General features: G+C 37.0%; 1 protein-coding gene across 1 annotated transcript; it reads left to right on the top strand.

Moving 5' to 3' along the window:
• Window positions 1-1,226: 1,226 nt before the first annotated feature.
• LOC143573748 (WD40 repeat-containing protein HOS15-like) lies at window positions 1,227-11,930 on the top strand. Its single transcript, XM_077058545.1, has 14 exons — window positions 1,227-1,316; window positions 4,367-4,512; window positions 4,618-5,110; window positions 5,918-6,012; window positions 6,128-6,174; window positions 6,253-6,403; window positions 6,495-6,562; window positions 10,109-10,263; window positions 10,353-10,474; window positions 10,543-10,617; window positions 10,718-10,771; window positions 10,853-10,926; window positions 11,026-11,100; window positions 11,561-11,930. Exons 1-14 carry the CDS (start codon window positions 1,256-1,258, stop codon window positions 11,778-11,780), a joined length of 1,836 nt encoding a protein of 611 aa, XP_076914660.1. The 5' UTR covers window positions 1,227-1,255; the 3' UTR covers window positions 11,781-11,930.
• The last annotated feature ends 6,017 nt before the right edge of the window (window positions 11,931-17,947 follow it).

Below are 17,947 nucleotides of genomic sequence, written 5' to 3'. Positions count from 1 at the left end.
TGCAGTTCACTTCAAATAAAAAGACACAATAAATCACAAAATATACACAATTTTGAGTAATATAACACAATATCAAGAAAAAAAACACAATGTCAAAGAAAAAAATAAGACAATCAATGACGAAATAAACACAAAACACAATGATTTTTCTCCTCAACATTGTGTGTGTATGTGTGTGTTTAAGTAAAGTGCCAAAATCATCCCTAAGATTTGGTCATTTTGCGACTCTAGTCTAAAAAGTTTATTTTTTGCAATTAGAACCTTGAGGTTTCCCGATCATCGCCAATACCATCCATATCATTAACCCCGTCTACATTTCATCATTAACTCGAGGGTAAAACCGTCTTTTAACTTTACTTAATATTTTATTTGATATTTAATTTGTTATCCCCCAAAACCACATTCACGAGGAAAATCAAATTAATACAAATAAACTACCATAATCACCACACAACCAATCAACCTAACACATCCTCACCCCCGGCCATTATCATCACCGTCGTCCAAACCCCACATTCCTTTGAAAACTACCACCACCACTCTCCAATCACTGCCACTACTATGTCTACCCGCGACCGCCAGACCATCACTCTATCGACTGATTTTCAGTGATTTTTATCCTCCCATAAGTGATTTTCAAATCCAACATGGGAATAAACGGATTAGAAACTGAACAAACATAACTAATGTACGAAATGTAAGTCTAGTGGTCGGTGACCTGAACCACCATCTCGGATGCCCGGTCTTGATCTCGTTTTATTGAACGAGGGGTGCCGACCAGAAACAAGAAGAGAGAGACTGAAATTAAACGGAGTTAATGATTTGGATTATATTGGCGATAATCAGGAAATCATAAGGCTCTAATTGCAAAAGATAAATTTTTTGGACTAAAATCACAAATGACCAAACCTCATGAACGATTTTGACACTTTACTTTTTTTTTATAGAACGAAAAAGACAGTGATATTTTCTTTTTTGTGCTTTTACATTTTAATTTTTTATTAAATATTGTGTTATGATTTTTGACCCTAAAAAAGTAATTTAATTTAATTTAATTTAATGGTTGTTTTGGTGGTGATGAATTGAAATAAATTTGGATTTGGGGAAGCCTTTATATATCTATATAACCCTCTCTCAAAACCCTCCATCCTCCGTCTAAATTAATTCAATTCAATTCAATTCAATTCGCTGGATATTATTATTATTATTATTATTATTATTATTATTATTATTATTATTCATTGAAATTCATGTTATGATTAAGATGAATTCACAGGAGTTGAATTACTTAATCTACCGTTATCTTCACGAATCAGGTCTCTTCTTTTTATTATTATTTCGATATCTCTGTTGCTCAATTTCAGTTTGCTTATTGGACCCACCCACCCGCGTATAATTTAGCAATTCATGAGCTAGGTTGAATTACTTTTCAAATGAAATTTTATAATTTGTTTATTACCTTTTTATAATTAAGTTGCTGATAGATTCTCTGTTTCGGGCCAATTTGCAGATAATTAACCAACATTTGTGAGATATTATAAGGACTTCTTTTCGCTCTAATGTCTGATTCATCACTATGCAGGTAATCAATATAGGTGATATTGGTCCCAAACAAAATATCATATCAATATTATTGACTGATATTTGGCTTCTTAATTATTGGCCATCTCACCCGTTTTACTTTAAACTTGAAATGCAAACTATGATATTCATGAACGTATATCACTTTTCTTCTGCACTTTCTTTGGAGAGCCTTGAATTGAGAACATTTACTTTAATGACATAAATCACTTTCTTTAAAAAGAATATCCGTGACGTAATAAGAGATTGCGAACCTCTGTTTCAGGTTTCACACATACTGCATTTACATTAGGATATGGATATTAAGGAGGATTGAAATGAGAACCGTTACTTCAATGTGCATATATCAGTTTCCTTAAAATGTACTTAAGTTACTTGTAACAAAGAGATTGTGAACCCTCTATTTTAATCAGTCTACCAAAATTTGAAATTATTGATGTTAACTTTCTAGGATATTACAGGTTTCACACATACTGCCTTCACATTAGGATATAGATTTTACAGAAGTTTGAAATGAGAGCAATTTCAATAATGGGCACAAATCAGTTTCCTTCAAATGAATATACGCTACATAATAAGAGATTCTGAACCTGTGTTTTAATCCGGCTATCATTTTTAGGAAATGTTAACTTTCTAGGACATCACGGGTTTCAAACATACTGCCTTCACATTAAGGTGGATGACTGAATGTGTGGGCAAAGGTTAGACCGGATAAGAAATGAGGTTTTTTGTGGAATAGTTAGGAGTGGCTAGTTTATATCAGATAAGATAAAGGAGGGAGATTGAGATGGTTTGTGCATGTGAAGAGGAGACAGTGAGCAGTCTATAGCGCCAGTTAGAGCAGAGGAACCCTTAAGCATGGACGGGAGGAGTATAGGTAGGCCCAAAATGACTTGGGATCAACGGGCTAGGTAGGATTTTCTAGAGTTGTGCTTCTTTGAGGACATGATCCAAGATAGCTAGAATGAATGACAAAGGAGATTAGGAATTTAGGAGGGAAAATAAGGCCAGGAATGAATATAGGCTTGACGCCTAAGCACCAACAATTTCTTAAATTAGAAGTAGGATAGGATAGGATTATGTTTAAAACATATTTTAACTTAATGTAATGTTTGTTATGTAGATGATAAATTAACAATTAAAAGTAATTAATTTCCTTTTGCGCCTTTTGGATTTGGGGAACCCTCCGCCCCCTTTTTATAACCCTCTCTCAAAACACTCACCGTACCTCCGGGAACCCGTCTAAATTCATCGTTAATGCAACCAAATCGCTTCGGATATTCAAATTAGGGCTTTATGTTCGTAATCACCTGATGATTAACATGAATTCACAATAGTTGAATTGCCTTGTCTACCATTATCTTCACGAATCAGGTCTCTTCTTCAATTTCAATTGATTATTGTTGTATTTTGATTTTTGTGTTGTTGCAAAGCTTTGAGGATTGTAATCCTTGCTCGATTTCAGTTTTTGCTTGATTTTGATGTGTATTGGATCAGTATAATTTGATTTTTAGGGCTAGGTCACTGAAATTTATTAAAAAACAGTTCTTCTAAAACTGATTTTTATATAGGTTTTAGCAATTCATGAGCTAGTTAGGTTAAATTACTTATTGATGATAATTGTTAACATGCAATTTTATTATTAAGAATGATTTTTGATTAGGGCTTTTTTTTGCCCCTTTTTGTTTGATTGTTTTCTGGTCGTTTTATAATTAAGAGAATCTGTTGATTCTTTTTTTGTTTCTATATGCTTGTAGTCTGTTAAGTTGCTGATAGATAGATAGATTCTCTGTTTGGGGGCTAATTTGCAGAAAAGTAACCAAATTTATGGTATTTTAAGGACTTTCTTTCCGTCTAATGGTTGCTTTAAGTTTCTGATTCAACTAGAATTGCATAATAAGAATGGTCATTACTCATTAATCAAAAGCATGTGATTTTCAATTAAAATTTGTCTAAACGTCTCAAAATATTAGTTAAAATTGAATGTTAGTTTGCTAGTTAGACAAATTTCTACGTTATTCAGAATTTCCAAATGGAGTTTTAGGTTTAGAAAAAAACTATTTTTGTGTGTTTACAGAGGCTAAATCGCATAATTGCTCAATTGTTCATAAGTTTATGCATTTTGCTTTAGACTTGAAACGCAAACTATAATATTCATGAACATAAATCACTTTTCTTCTGCCCTTTCTTTGGTGAGGCTTGAAATGAGAACAATTACTTTAATGACATAAATCACTTATCACTCTCTTTATTAAAAGAATATAAGTAACATAATAAGAGTTTGTGAACCTTTGTTAGGATATAGATTTTGCAGAGGCTTGAATGAGAACAGCTACTTCAACGTACATATATCAGTTTCCTTAAAATGAACTTAAGTTACTTGTAATAAAAATATTGTGAACCTTTGTTTTAATCAGGCTACCGTTTTTTGAAATTATTAATGTTAACTTTCAGGATATTACAGTTTTCACACATGCTGCCTTCACATTAGGATATATATTTTACAGAGGCTTGAAATGAGAATAGACATATATCAGTTTCTCAAAATTAATTTGAGTTACGTAATAAGAGATTATGAACCTTTGTTTTAATATGGCTATCATTTTTCTTTAAATTATTGATGTTAACTTCCTATGATATTACTGGTTTTACACATATTGCATTGACGGTAGGATATAGAATTTGGAGAGGTTTGAAATGAAAACAGTTACTTTAATGGACATGTATCAGTTTCCTTTAAATGAATTCAAGTTACATAATAACATATTATGAACCTTTGTTACAGGTTTTACACATACTGCTTTCACATTAGGTTATGAGGCTGCACTGAATAAAAGTACATTGGATGGAAATGTAATTCCACCTGGCGCTCTTGTTACATTTGTGCAAAAAGGAATTCAGTATCTCGAACTAGAAGCAAATCTATCATGTGTAAGCACAATTACATCTTTATTACATTTACTGAATATAATGAATCGATGATTTAGTTTATATGACTATTTGGCTAACTGGTTTGTTGACTTGTTGGGTCTTCAGAATGATTCTGATATCGATGAAGATTTCTCGTTTATACAACCAATTGATCTCATCACAAAAGATGTTTACGAGTTGCAACAAATGATAAAAGAGAAGAAGCAAACTGCTCAAAAAAGTAAAAACCGAGAAAAAAACAGAGACCATAGGGAGCATGAGCAAGAACATTCTAGAGAGAAGGAAAAAGAACATCCTAGAGAGAAGGATAAAGAACATTCTAGAGAGAGAGAGAAGGAAGTTGAGCTTGAACATGCTAGAGAGAGAGAAAAGGAAAGGCATCATGTTAGAGAACGAGAAAAGAAAATGGAAATTGAAAATCACCGGGAAAAAGAAGAAAAGGAAAAACAAATGAGGGATAAAGAACGTGAACTGGAGAAAGTGGAGAGGGAAAAAGATAATGCTAAACAAAAAGAAAAGAAAAGCGAGGATCTTGCTGATGTTAGAAGTGACGAGGATAAAATGCGTGCCCAAAATGAAGAAAATGTAACCACTGAAGGTAATGTACTTTATTTTATTTAAAAAGATTTATTGGTGCATGACTCACCGTGCCTGTATAATTAGCCTATATAATTAATTAGCTGTTATTTTACATCATATTACATAAAAAAGTAACTAACTTTGGTCACGCTTTTGTTTGGAGTGACCATTGGGCGAATAAATGGCGGTCAGTTTCGGTGGAAAGTTCGTTTATGCTCATTTCTTTAATAACGAACGAATATGAACAAAAATTTATATGAACGAACACGTCTCATTTGTCCTTCGCGTTACTTTAACTTGCTTTGGCTCAATTATGCGTGAACCGTTTGTTTATACTGTTTGCGAATGAACCTAAATCGACACAAACATGTTTATTTTCTTAACAAATGAACAAGTACAAGAAAGCCCCGTTTTTTTCTTAACCAAGGAACACGAACAAGAAATACTCTGCTCGTTTAATTGTTCGTGTTTGGTCGTTTGTTTGGTTAAAGTTAAACAACGAACACGATCATTAGTATGCTACCAATACCAGGCATGGTAAAAAAGTATAATAGTAATGGTAAACCATGTAACTTAGAAGATTACCCTGAATGAAAACACAGCTCAAGCTGTGTTTGATTTTTATAAATAGTCCGATTTGTGGCCCAATGGGCCCTAGGGTTTCGTTTAAGTTTCGTTCCCTCTTCTATATATACCGTTGTACAATCTAAGTTAAAGCAAGTAGAAAACGTTTGTTATCTCCAATAATAGACTGGTAAATTTTTCTGTAATTAGTTTTATTTTTTATATTATTACTCATAATAATAAGTTTCTGATTGTATAACAGGACCGGATCCAATGGAAATTGACAACAATTCGGCATCTATGTCTACAACTATTCCCAACTCTGACGTGACCGTTTTAAAAGGTCATACTTCCGAGGTATGTAAATCCCCCAATCTCTAAATCTTAGTTCAACGTTTTCATATCCATTTAATTTTAGTAATGAAAATGAAAAAAAAAATTACCATGTGATTAACCGACAACGAGCCTGCAGGTTTTTGTATGTGCTTGGAGTCCAGCTGGATCTCTTTTGGCATCCGGGTGTGTGCATATTCAGTTTAAATCAACTGCTAGATTCTCATTTAAGTTCTTATATAGTTTTTAATTACAAATTTCTAGATCTGGAGATTCGACTGCTAGAATCTGGACTATTCGTGATGGCCCTTGTAGATCTAATTCACAATACGGGCCGTCAAATGTTGCGGTTTTAAAGCACTACAGAGGCAGAACAAATGATAAGAGTAAAGATGTGACGACACTTGATTGGAATGTGAGTTTTTATATCTAGATTAGGATTTGTAACTCGTGTTCTATAATGCTCTACATTAGTTTTGGTTTTTGCGGGCCTGTGTTTTGTGTAGGTTGAGGGTACACTACTTGCAACCGGTTCCTATGATGGTCAGGCCAGAATATGGAGTAAAGATGGTGAGTACTCTATGGGCTCATTTGGGTGAAAAGTGTGAATTTGGGTTCATTTTGATCAACTCAAATTAGACATTGGGTCAATTTGGGTCAACTCAAGTTAGATAACATCATAAGAGGTTAATTTGGGTAACTAGGCAAAATTTGGTTAGACTCAAATTAGACAACTGGTCAATTTGGTTTGACTCAAATTAAACCACTGGTCAATCTGGTTCGACTCAGAATAAACAATGCGTCAATTTGGTTGGACTCAGATTCCACAATGGGTCATTTTGGTCAACTCAAACTAGACAACGGGCCAAATGTGGGTAACGGGTCCATTTTGTGTAACGGGTCAATTTTGGCCAACTCAAATTAGACATGGGTCAATTTGGGTCAACTCAAACTAAACAAATGGTCAATATCGGTCAACTCAAATTAGACATCTATATTATTTTTGTAGATTTTCTTTTACAGACTGTTTATGTTAGGATTAAACGCACACACGAAACCGAACACACACACGAAAGCACTAAACGAACACGAGGATTTAACGTGGTTCGGTCTAAACTGACCTACGTCCACGGGTGGCAACTAGGTATATCTTTATTGAGTGACAAATATTACAAGTACATAATGTTGTTTATATAGAGACTGAACTAGGGTTAGTAAATTATTATGCAAGAAATCTAAACCGGGCCGGGCTTGGGCTCGACCGCCCACACCCGTCTCCTCTTTTGACTTCATATAATAAACCGGGCCAACAAGGCCTACGAACCCAACAATCTCCCACTCGGAGGCCTTGAGTACTCTCGTCTGCACTCCTGATTGTACTTCTGTAATCTGAACATTAAACTTCTTCTAGTTGTCACCGCCTTCTCATCAATTAACCTGAAGGCCAGTTGAAGCTCCCCGGAACTCCAACACGTCAGTCACGGCTGAAACTGCCCCTGACCCATTCTCTGTCCCTACCGGCTCCCACTGTAACGAACTACCGGATCCTGAGATAACCTGAGAACAAACACTCTCCATATTCAGCAAGTAATTCATTGGAGAGACTTTTACAGCTGGAATACTGGTTTTCTTAATCCACTGTCGACCTGGAACTGTAACTGAAACACGACCTGTGCTCCCACTGTCACGATGTCCCCCAACTGATTTAACCTTCCTAGCTCGTTCATCCTGAATCTTCACTTTGGCTCTGGGTTTGTTACTTGCAAAACGAACCTTCTTCTGCCCACGAGATTCTGTGAACCGGATTTTGTCTTTCACCAAAACTGGATCCACTCCTTTCGATAACATGCCGACCATATACAATGAACCCATTTTCGTGCCACGAGCAACCATAAGATTCCCTTTGACTACTTTCCACTGCCCATTCTCGAACTTAACATCGTGCCCTTGGTCATCCAACTGCCCAACTGAAATCAAACGTTTCTTCAAACTTGGAATAACCCTCACGTCTTTCAAAGTCCAAGAAGTACCGGCTGAAGTTATCAAATCAACGTCTCCCATACCCGTAACCTCTAAAATATCATCATTCGCTAGTCGAACCTTTCCAAAATCCCCAAATTTAAGATTCTTCATCGTTTCACTACAGTGAGTGGCATGAAACGATGCACCAGAATCCATCACCCAAGCATCAACGCTACTCTCAACACTACAAACCAAAGCCTCATCACTACTGACCCCGTCATCTGTGTCGTCTTCTGTAACGTTCACCTCTTTCTTACCATTCGGACACTGATTTCTGAAGTGTCCTTTCTCTTTACAACCCCAACATTCAATATCCTTACGAGTCTTAGACTGACTCCTCTTCCTGCTCCCACTGCCTCGCTGTTTTCCCCTACCTCTACCTTCTGTGACTAGCATATTGCCTGATGATTTACCTGAACTTCTGCGTCTTGAATCTTCTCCCAGAATCAGATCTCGAATCCCATCGAAAGTAATATTTGTAGACGAACTACAAACTGCAGTCACTATTTGCGACCAACTGTCGGGCAAAGAGGATAATAACAAGAGGCCTTGAACTTCATCATCAAACTTAATGTCAACTGACACTAAGCTGGACAAGATCGAATTAAGATTATTGATATGAGTTGTAACTGACCCACCCTCTTTCATTCTTGTTGTCACTAGCTCTCGGATAAGATAGACTTTATTCGCTGCCGAAGGCTTCTCATACATGTTGGATAGCGCCTCCATCATACCACGTGCTGTGGTTTCTTTCATGATGTTAAACGCCACATCTTCCGACAACGACAAAGTAATACAAGCCCTAGCTTTCTTGTCTAACTTCTTCCAATCTGCTTAAAACAACTTTTCTGGTTTTTCATCCTCAAACACTACATCCAAGTCTTTCTGACAAAGTAGTGCCTCAATCTGCATCTTCCACCAACCGAACTTCTGTCCGTCAAACTTCTGTATCGAAACCTTTCCGTCTTCTGCCATAACAATGACTAAAACGAAAAACTGGATAAAAACAGAGACAGACACAGCAACACGAGCCTGAACTTAACGACTAATCTACTGAACTCTGTTAAAAAATCAACCTATTTAAACCGCAGCGGAAATACGAACTGTAAATCAGAAACCGAAACTTTAAACTGAAATGATAAACCTGACAAACGCGGTTGGCACTGGTTCTCCGTTTCTTTAACGCTTCTTCTGACTTGACAACGATTATTCAACTAAAATAGGATCTTGATTAACGCGTTCCTGGCTCGTACTTTGCAAAATATGATCTCGTCCCAAAGAAAATATATGAATTTTACCCAAATAATTGTTTATTGTCTAAAGTGCTAGGCCCTCTCAAAAAATTAAACAATCTGGATAAAGTTGGTGGCCATTGAACTCCCTTGTCAACAAAATAATATTGTTTTTCCTTGTCTTTTTCTAGTCTGGCATGAATCTCAAGAGAAAAATAATAATACAAACCCTTCTTTTCTTCTCTGTTCAAACGCCACTAGCGGAAACAAAAGAGACAACCTGGAATCGAACAATACGATGCTTACAGCTTTCAAACGGAACCAACAAAAAAACGCAGATCGCGCGGGCTGGGTTTAGTAGCGGCGAAACGACGGCGGAAACCCTAACGGCGATCGGAAAACCGTAGGCGGCGGCGGAACCCTAGCGCAGTAGGGTGGCGGCGGCTGGATGGTTTGGCGGCGACTCGGCTGGTTCAACGTGTTCTTCGCATGATCTGAACCTAAGCTCTGATACCACTTGTTAGGATTAAACGCACACACGAAACCGAACACACACACGAAAGCAGTAAACGAACACGAGGATTTAACGTGGTTCGGTCTAAACTGACCTACGTCCACGGATGGCAACTAGGTATATCTTTATTGAGTGACAAATATTACAAGTACATAATGTTGTTTATATAGAGACTGAACTAGGGTTAGTAAATTATTATGCAAGAAATCTAAACCGGGCCGGGCTTGGGCCCGACCGCCCACACCCGTCTCCTCTTTTGACTTCATATAATAAACCGGGCCAACAAGGCCTACGAACCCGACAGTTTATTTGTTTATTTATTTATTTATTTGTTTGTTTATTTATATAGGAGAGCTGGTAAATACATTAGCAAACATAAAGGGCCAATATTCTCTTTAAAATGGAACAAAAAAGGAGATTATCTTCTAAGTGGCAGTGTGGACAAAACCGCAATCGTTTGGGACATTAAAACTGGAGAATGGAAACAACAGTTTGAATTTCACGCAGGTAATTTTATATTTTATTAATAATGTAACGTTTTTTTAATTATTATATTTATTATTACACATGTGATTCTAATAGTTTAATCATTGCAGCACCGACTCTTGATGTTGATTGGCGTAATAATGTCTCGTTTGCAACGTGCGCAACCGACAACATGATTTATGTTTGTAAAGTTGGAGATAACAGACCTGTAAAAACCTTTGCGGGCCATCGGGTATGTTTATTATATTTTTATACAAAAAAATGAATAGTTTTGTAAAAGGTTTATGAATGTTAATTTAGGGTGAAGTTAATGCTATCAAATGGGATCCTACTGGTTCATTTCTGGCTTCATGTTCAGATGATTCTACTGCTAAGGTGATTGTCATAGGGGCATAATAGTCTTTTTATCGTTTACTTGAAATTTTGAGTTTTTTATGTTTTGTTGGATTAATTAGTTAAATTAATGATGATGTAGGTATGGAGCTTGAAGCAGGATACGTGCTTGCATGATTTGAAGGAGCATACAAAGGTACAAACTAATGACATATTAAATAATACTATATTATAAATGGGATTATTGTTAATAGTGTTAAATTATATTGATTGGCAGGAAATATATACCATCAGATGGAGCCCAACAGGTCCTGGAACTAATAACCCTAACCAGCCATTAGTCTTGGCAAGGTAAATAAACACCAGTTTTTTGCTTTATATGTATATATATATATATATTTTTTATCATTTGTTATTATTACTTTATTTACATTTTTGAATATTTAACAGTGCATCATTTGACTCTACTATAAAGCTATGGGATGTTGAAACTGGGAGCCTTCTTCACAGTTTAGTTGCTCATGGGTACAATACTTATATCATTTACCTTTTAGCTTTTTAATTAATTCCCAGTATATTAGTTGTGCTTGTAGCCACTTATATGGCTTCAAGAACAATTTATACACTGTTGAGGGCTAACTCTGTAAAAGTGTATAAAAGTTACCGATACACCAGCTGCAAGTCATCATTTTAGGTTAATCACTTTAAATTTTTTGGGACGTGATCTCTAAAAAGTTAAGTTAAAGTTGGTATAAACCAACTAATTTTCAGTATTTTAGCGGTTTATTCCCTTAACATATGTTTTTAAATAGTTATATTCCTGAACCTTTTCAAAATACCATTTTAACCGGTTGAACAGCTTTATATACACAGGTTAGTTAAAGTAAAACTAACCAACTTTCAACATTTTAACTTTTTTATCTCTTAGCCTTTTCTTCTGGATACTTGATGTGCACACCTTAACCGCTTTTATTATTGAATGAAGGGATCCTGTATATTCTGTCGCATTTAGCCCGAACGGTGAGTACTTAGCAAGCAGATCATTGGACAAATGTATGCACATTTGGTCTGTTAAAGAAGCTAGAGTAGTTAGAACATATGAGGGAAGTGGCGGGATCTTTGAAGTTTGTTGGAATAAAGAAGGCGATAAGATTGGGGCATGTTTCTCAAACAATGTTGTTTGTGTCTTGGATTTCCGTATGTAATCTTTTTGTTTTTTTTTTTAAAGCGTTCAGGAGATTGGATTTTTTTAGGGAATTTGGTACACGGTGATTTAGTAACTTGAACTTGTAGTTTGGCCTGGTATAACATTACTTGCCTGATATTTAGAGCTAACAAGAGGTTGCTTTTATCTTTGGGTGTTATTGGCCCTATAGATTTAATAATTTCTTTCTTTTTTTTTTTTTAGTTTTTTATTTTTTGAAATTTATCCGTTAATTTGATAAAATCTTTAAATGTTTAAGGTGTTTTATAAATTGGCTAATCAATCTTCTTTTTGCAGATGATGTTCATGTGAAATTGAGTTGGTATGATACTCTTTTAAGGTTATGGTAGTAATTATTTTTAGATAGTACTTAGTTTGATTCGTGTATATAGTTTCCTTGACTAAACCAGGTTCCTGTTTTTGTTTCCATAGAAAGCTTGATTTTCTTCGTATAATTATTTTCTGTAGTTTACTTTTTTTTTACCATCTCCAAGTGTATGGTAAACTTAGCATGGTTGTGGGCTTTGTGGCTGCTTGTAACAGGTGTGTGTAGGCATGTTCAAAACGGTTTGGGACTAGGAACCGGAACCGGTTCCTAACCGGTTCCTATATTCAAAACCCCCTTTTAAACCGGTTCCAGGCTCGAACCGGTTAGGGAACCGAACCGGTTCTCCCACCCTCGGACCCCTAACCTATGGAACCGGTTCTTACCGGTTCCTAAACCGGTTCCTACACTGTAACCGGTTCCAACTGGTTACAGTGTAAAATTTTTTTTTTTTTTTTCGTTTTTCGTTTGCGATTTGGATTCTAAACTACGATTCGTATTTGTATAGCAAGAAAAATAAACAAAACAATTAACATAAAATTCATTTTATTTACTTTAAGAAGTTCAAAAAAAAAAAGGTTACATGTTTTAAAATCTTCAAAAACAAACTAACAAAACTAATATAAATATAAAGTTGTGACATATTATTTCTAGAAAAGCCTTCATGTTCGTCGTAATTATTGAGCGGCGACTTCTTCCTCGGAATTACTTGTAGAAATGCCTTCTTGTTCGTCGTGCACTCGAACATCAAGTGGTGTTTCATCTTCGAGAGTGGTTACGTGTTGAATACGATCGATTGAGTCCAAGTGATCCTTTAAGCAAATGCACATCTCCACCGACTCCGAATTTAGTCTTGTTCTTCTCACCGATATTACCCTGCCACTAAGAGAAAAAGCGGATTCCGAAGCTACCGTAGAAGCTTGGACGGTTAGTAAATCACGGGCCACGGTGGCAAGAATAGGAAACTCGGTTTTCTTTACCTTCTACCAAGCCAAAACATCAAAAGTGCCATATTCCTCTTCGGATAAACCGGTAGAGTAATCATTTGCACTATACCTTCCTAGTTCGCTTGAAGGGGTGTTACCCCTTTGTTTTTTAGCCGTTACGTTGCGAACGGTGTTCATAAGGCTAATCATGGGGTCTCGTACTCTAGTAGCACTTGAACTTGATGAAGACCCCCCCGGCATAGGCATGCGTATGTTTGACCCATATGTATTTAAATAAAAGTCATACATAAATTTAAAATTCAAGTTAAAATCATTTTTTGCCTCTGTTGAAAAGTTTGGGTCAACTTCATGCATATCTAAGGCTGAAAAAATTTCGTCTATCACACATTCAACCCCCGTAACATTTAACATTGGGTTTAAAGCGGCGGCGCAAGTAAAAACCGGTGACAATTCAAGAAAGTATTTTTTTAATTTAAACTTCATTGGTAATATGATGTTTGAAAACATTGGACTTTTATTTTCAAATTCTTTAAGATTGTTAACGATTAAAAATAACTCCGAAAGAACCAAGGGACTTGTCGGATAATACGTTCCCGATAGTTTCGTAGTTGATGTTTTAAAAACTTCAAGAAAAGTCGATAAGTCATTGATAATTTCCCATTTCTCATTTGAAAAGGGGATTGCCAAATCATTCTCGGCAAGAGTATAATGAAACATTTGTAAAGTTTCTCTTTGTTTCAAAGTACTTTGAAACATTATGCAAGTGGAATTCCATCGATGAGGTACATCCCAATTAGCTCCCAAAGCTTTTCTTCCCGTATCTTTACAAAATTTTCTATAATCCATTTGTCTTTTTTTACTTTTCTTAAAAACTTCATGTAGCATTAGTCTAAAATCGTTTATAACCGATGTAACCTCATCCGAAGCAAGTCCGTCTTACACGATTAAATTAATGATATGTGCAACACACCTTGAGTGAAAAAATACACCATTGCAAATCGTCGTATATTTTAATTTTAATTTATCAACCGCCGATGTATTATTCGACGCGTTATCAAATGCCATTGAAAATATTTTATTTTCTAGTTTATAAGTTTTTATAATATAATCTAAAATTTCAAACAAATTATCTCCCGTATATGGATACTCAAAGAGTTCGAAAGCAATGGTGCGTTTCATCATTTCCCACGATGACGGGTCTACCCAATGAGCGGTGACACAAAGATAAGATTCGGGTAGACCATGTGGAGCCGACAAACATCACTAGTTAAGTTTATTTCCGTATTTATATTTTCAAAATATGCAATTAGTACCTCTTTGGCCTTCTTCCACAATTTTAAACAATAACGTTTAAGAGTATGACGACTTACGTGAGTGTATTGTGGTTGAAGCGTATCTCGAATCATGGCGGTTAAGCGAGGGTTGTCGAAGTGGCTAAACGGCAAAGCTTCTTGAATCACAAACTTCGCCATACGATCTTGAACTCGATCAATTTCGTATGTAAATATTCAGCCTTCACTATCCATTTGCGTTTGTTGCGAATCGACGTTCTTTTTCAACGCCTTGCAATACGGTTTTTCGATGTGTTTCTTCAAATTTGAATTCGAAAGTGGGTTTAAATAAATCCCACAAAACTTGCACCGAGCCTTCAATGAATGGTCGCTCAATTCAACCAAATCCCAATTGCACCAAATCTCTTGATTACGATTATGAGGTACAATACGAATGAAACTTGGTGCGGCGTTGGAACCTTGACCAACCGATGATTGTGAGGCAGTCATAACAACAAATATGAATATAGAAGAAGAGAAAACAAGATATTAGAGAACTCAAAACGTTGTAATAGCGTTTTTTTGTATTTTTTTGCGTTCGGGTTTGCGTTTTGAGTGTTGTGATGAACCCATGACACCAAATACCTATTTATACTAGTAGTGGGGTGCTTGGGGGAGCCAAAAAACGGCTATTTTTGACCCCAACGGTTAAAAAAACGGCCAAAAAAACGGCTAGATCGATCCAACGGCTAGAACCGGTTCCTAACCGGTTCCGGTTGAACCGGTTCCGGTTCGGTTCCGGTTCCTACCCGCCCCCACACAGAGATGCAAGAACCGGTCACGGATCATCGGGTTGAATCAGATAGGGTCCGGTTCCTACCAAAAACGGGTAGGAACCGGTTCGGTTCCGGTTCGGTCCCACCGGTTCGGTTCCAGGAACCGGTTTTGTTGATCATGCCTAGGTGTGTGTGGGTTGGTTTAGTTTTGGTTAAAACCAAACCAAAAATTTAGGGTTTTGAGTTTTTTAAAAACCATTTGATTTTAGTTTTTTGCTTGAAAATTTTGAGACGAAAAAAAGTAGTGGGGCCGGTAAATGATCTTAGGCCTAAATATTTTTTTGTTAACTGTAAGTACCGAGTATGGATCTTTCAATATGATATCAACAAGTCTAACGTTATTGCGGAATATAACGTCAAGTGATTCAAGATAGACAAGTATGATACACAAGAACATGAGATAAAGCTTCAAAACACACGTTAGATTAACGTCGGGTGCTTAAGCACAAGGTTACACATGATACTCGTTCACCACAACACAATGAACGGCCAACTTGTAAACCCTATACATTATGTCTATATATAGGGAGCCAACAATCTAGCCCAACACTAAGCCCAAGCCCATCGAGATCACAATGTGATCTCGGCTTACATACACAAACACGACACAAGCTAAGCTAGACATTAACTAAGTACAAACCACCCTAATACAGACCCAACAATCTCCTCATTGGTTTGTAGCTTTGTTTTTCAATCATGCTCTATAATGTCAACGTCTGCATCCTTTAATCCACCTGCCCAAAAACCTGTTCCGATAATAGAAGCTGCCATTCCAGTATATTCTTTCGCAGCATCTTCAAAAAGTGGATCAGCAATGATCTGAAAAGTGTTGAGAGTCTTGATGTCTCTTTCTCCAAATTTCAGCAAATCCCTCGGATGGACAAACCGGTATTGACTTTTACCCTTTTGAAGACGTATGACCACCGTAGCTGTTTCACTGTCAAACATCCAAAATCTCATGTTGTCCAGGGTCCCGTCTGGAATTGCATTAGGCACAGGAATATGGGTAGCCTTATTTGTTGCAGGCCACATGACGTTCACCATGGTTTTTCCTGTCCTTGGATCCCTAGCCCCCTTTGCTTTCTTTAAGAACGATTCTACTGTTGTCATGCTCGGGAAACCCCTATCAACTTGATTTCTTAGAAAGTTCCAGAAGTCTGTAGCTCTCTTTTCATGACTTGGATTGTGGAACAGAGCATTTATAAGGTCGCTGAGATCTACCTTTGTCTAGGATCCGAAATCCTTCATCTTCTTGTAGTACTCGGTATTCCCAGACCTTCGTTTTACCCACCACATGTTCTTTTTAGCATCAAAACCCCAGGACGTAACTCCAGAACGATCACCATACTTATTCGAGAATCCCTTCTTAAATGTAAAAATGAACTTATCTGGATTATCGGAAGATTCAACATTATGATTTGAGTTCTTCATAATAAGAATCTTTTTTTGAAGCCGATCAGATTGTTCAACAGACGTGGGTGGAATGGAAAGATAGTGTTCCAGTGACTCAAAAGCGCCAACATGTGTAGAGGTGTGTGCACTGGAGCTCCCGCTTTGATCAGCGGTAGTTGTCTTCACAACAGGATCTTCACTGCTTTTGAATTAGTCTCCAAATTTCTGAATAAGTTTCTGTTGAATGTCTAAGTACATAGCAGTTAAGCCACCCACGTTGGACTGAAGCTTTTTAATATTTGAATCCTTGTCTGAGTTGCTTGCTTCAAGTTCTTGTATCCGCACGTCTTTCACAACCGAGTCTTGCTTGAGTCAAAGACTCGACGTTGTTAAGCCTGCACGTCCACGGGTTCAGCTTCAAGCATTACTCCTTTTCCTTTTCTTTGCATAAATTGATCTTTCATGGCAAGAATATGAGCAATCTTCTCTGAGGCACCAGAGCTTGACTGCCCAGTCGGGTTAGATGATCCCGATGGCTTGTCAAAGACAGGAATATCTTCTTCAAAATCAAATTCCGAGAAATATCGTCAAACATCTTTTCTTGAGTTTGAAGCTCAGCAGCGGATGGACTTGTGTCAACGTGAGTCTCAGGAGCTTCCGACTCACGTTCTTGATGTTGGCTTGTTGTTGTTGTTGTTTTTTGTGACCAGCACGCCGGGTCTTGGATATTTCTTCCTTCGTTTTCGTGGTATAAGATCGGCGGCTGGTTCTTCAGGAGTATCTTCATCTTGATTCACAATGACTGCTTGAGGAGGCTTCAAGGCATTCGACTAGAGCAGTTCTTTGAATTTCTCGAACTCCCCTAATTGTTCAGCAGTGAGAGCAGCTTCAGTATCATGGTGTTCTGTCTTCATGTGTTGTACAAGAGTCTCTTCATCTTCATCTTCGTCTGAAATAACTTCAAACGCCGCATCACTTCTCTGAGCTGGTATCACGTGCTCCTCGACAAATTGAGCCCTGACAGGGACAGGCTCAGTTTCAGCAAATTTACCGAATTTAACCAGTTCGTGGAGACCGTGGTAAACAACTTTTGGCCCCTTCCTTGATTGCTTCATCAACTCAAAGGTGTTGGGTCCCATTGACTTCATATCCAGCGTCTCGACAGAGTTAACAAGATCAGGATAGTGTGAATCGAAGATCATCTGCAGAAACCTGGAATACATAAGAAACATCTCCTTCTTATTTCCCTTTAAGTTGCTCATCATCTCATCGAACATGAATTTGGAATAGTTGTAGTTCCAGTCCATGATCAGAGTAACTATCTCTGACATCTGAATGTGGCTAATCTCATCAGATCCTCCCTTTCGTCCTGACACGCAAGTAAAGAACGTGTGTAT

The sequence above is a fragment of the Bidens hawaiensis genome, unplaced genomic scaffold (genome assembly GCF_021521415.1).
Source record: "Bidens hawaiensis isolate Kalapana, Puna unplaced genomic scaffold, B.hawaiensis_p1.1 tig00026624_1, whole genome shotgun sequence".
NCBI classification, from domain to species: Eukaryota; Viridiplantae; Streptophyta; class Magnoliopsida; order Asterales; family Asteraceae; genus Bidens; species Bidens hawaiensis.
The sequence above is the reverse complement of the archived record's forward strand: the minus strand, read 5'-3'. Positions and strand labels throughout refer to the sequence as shown.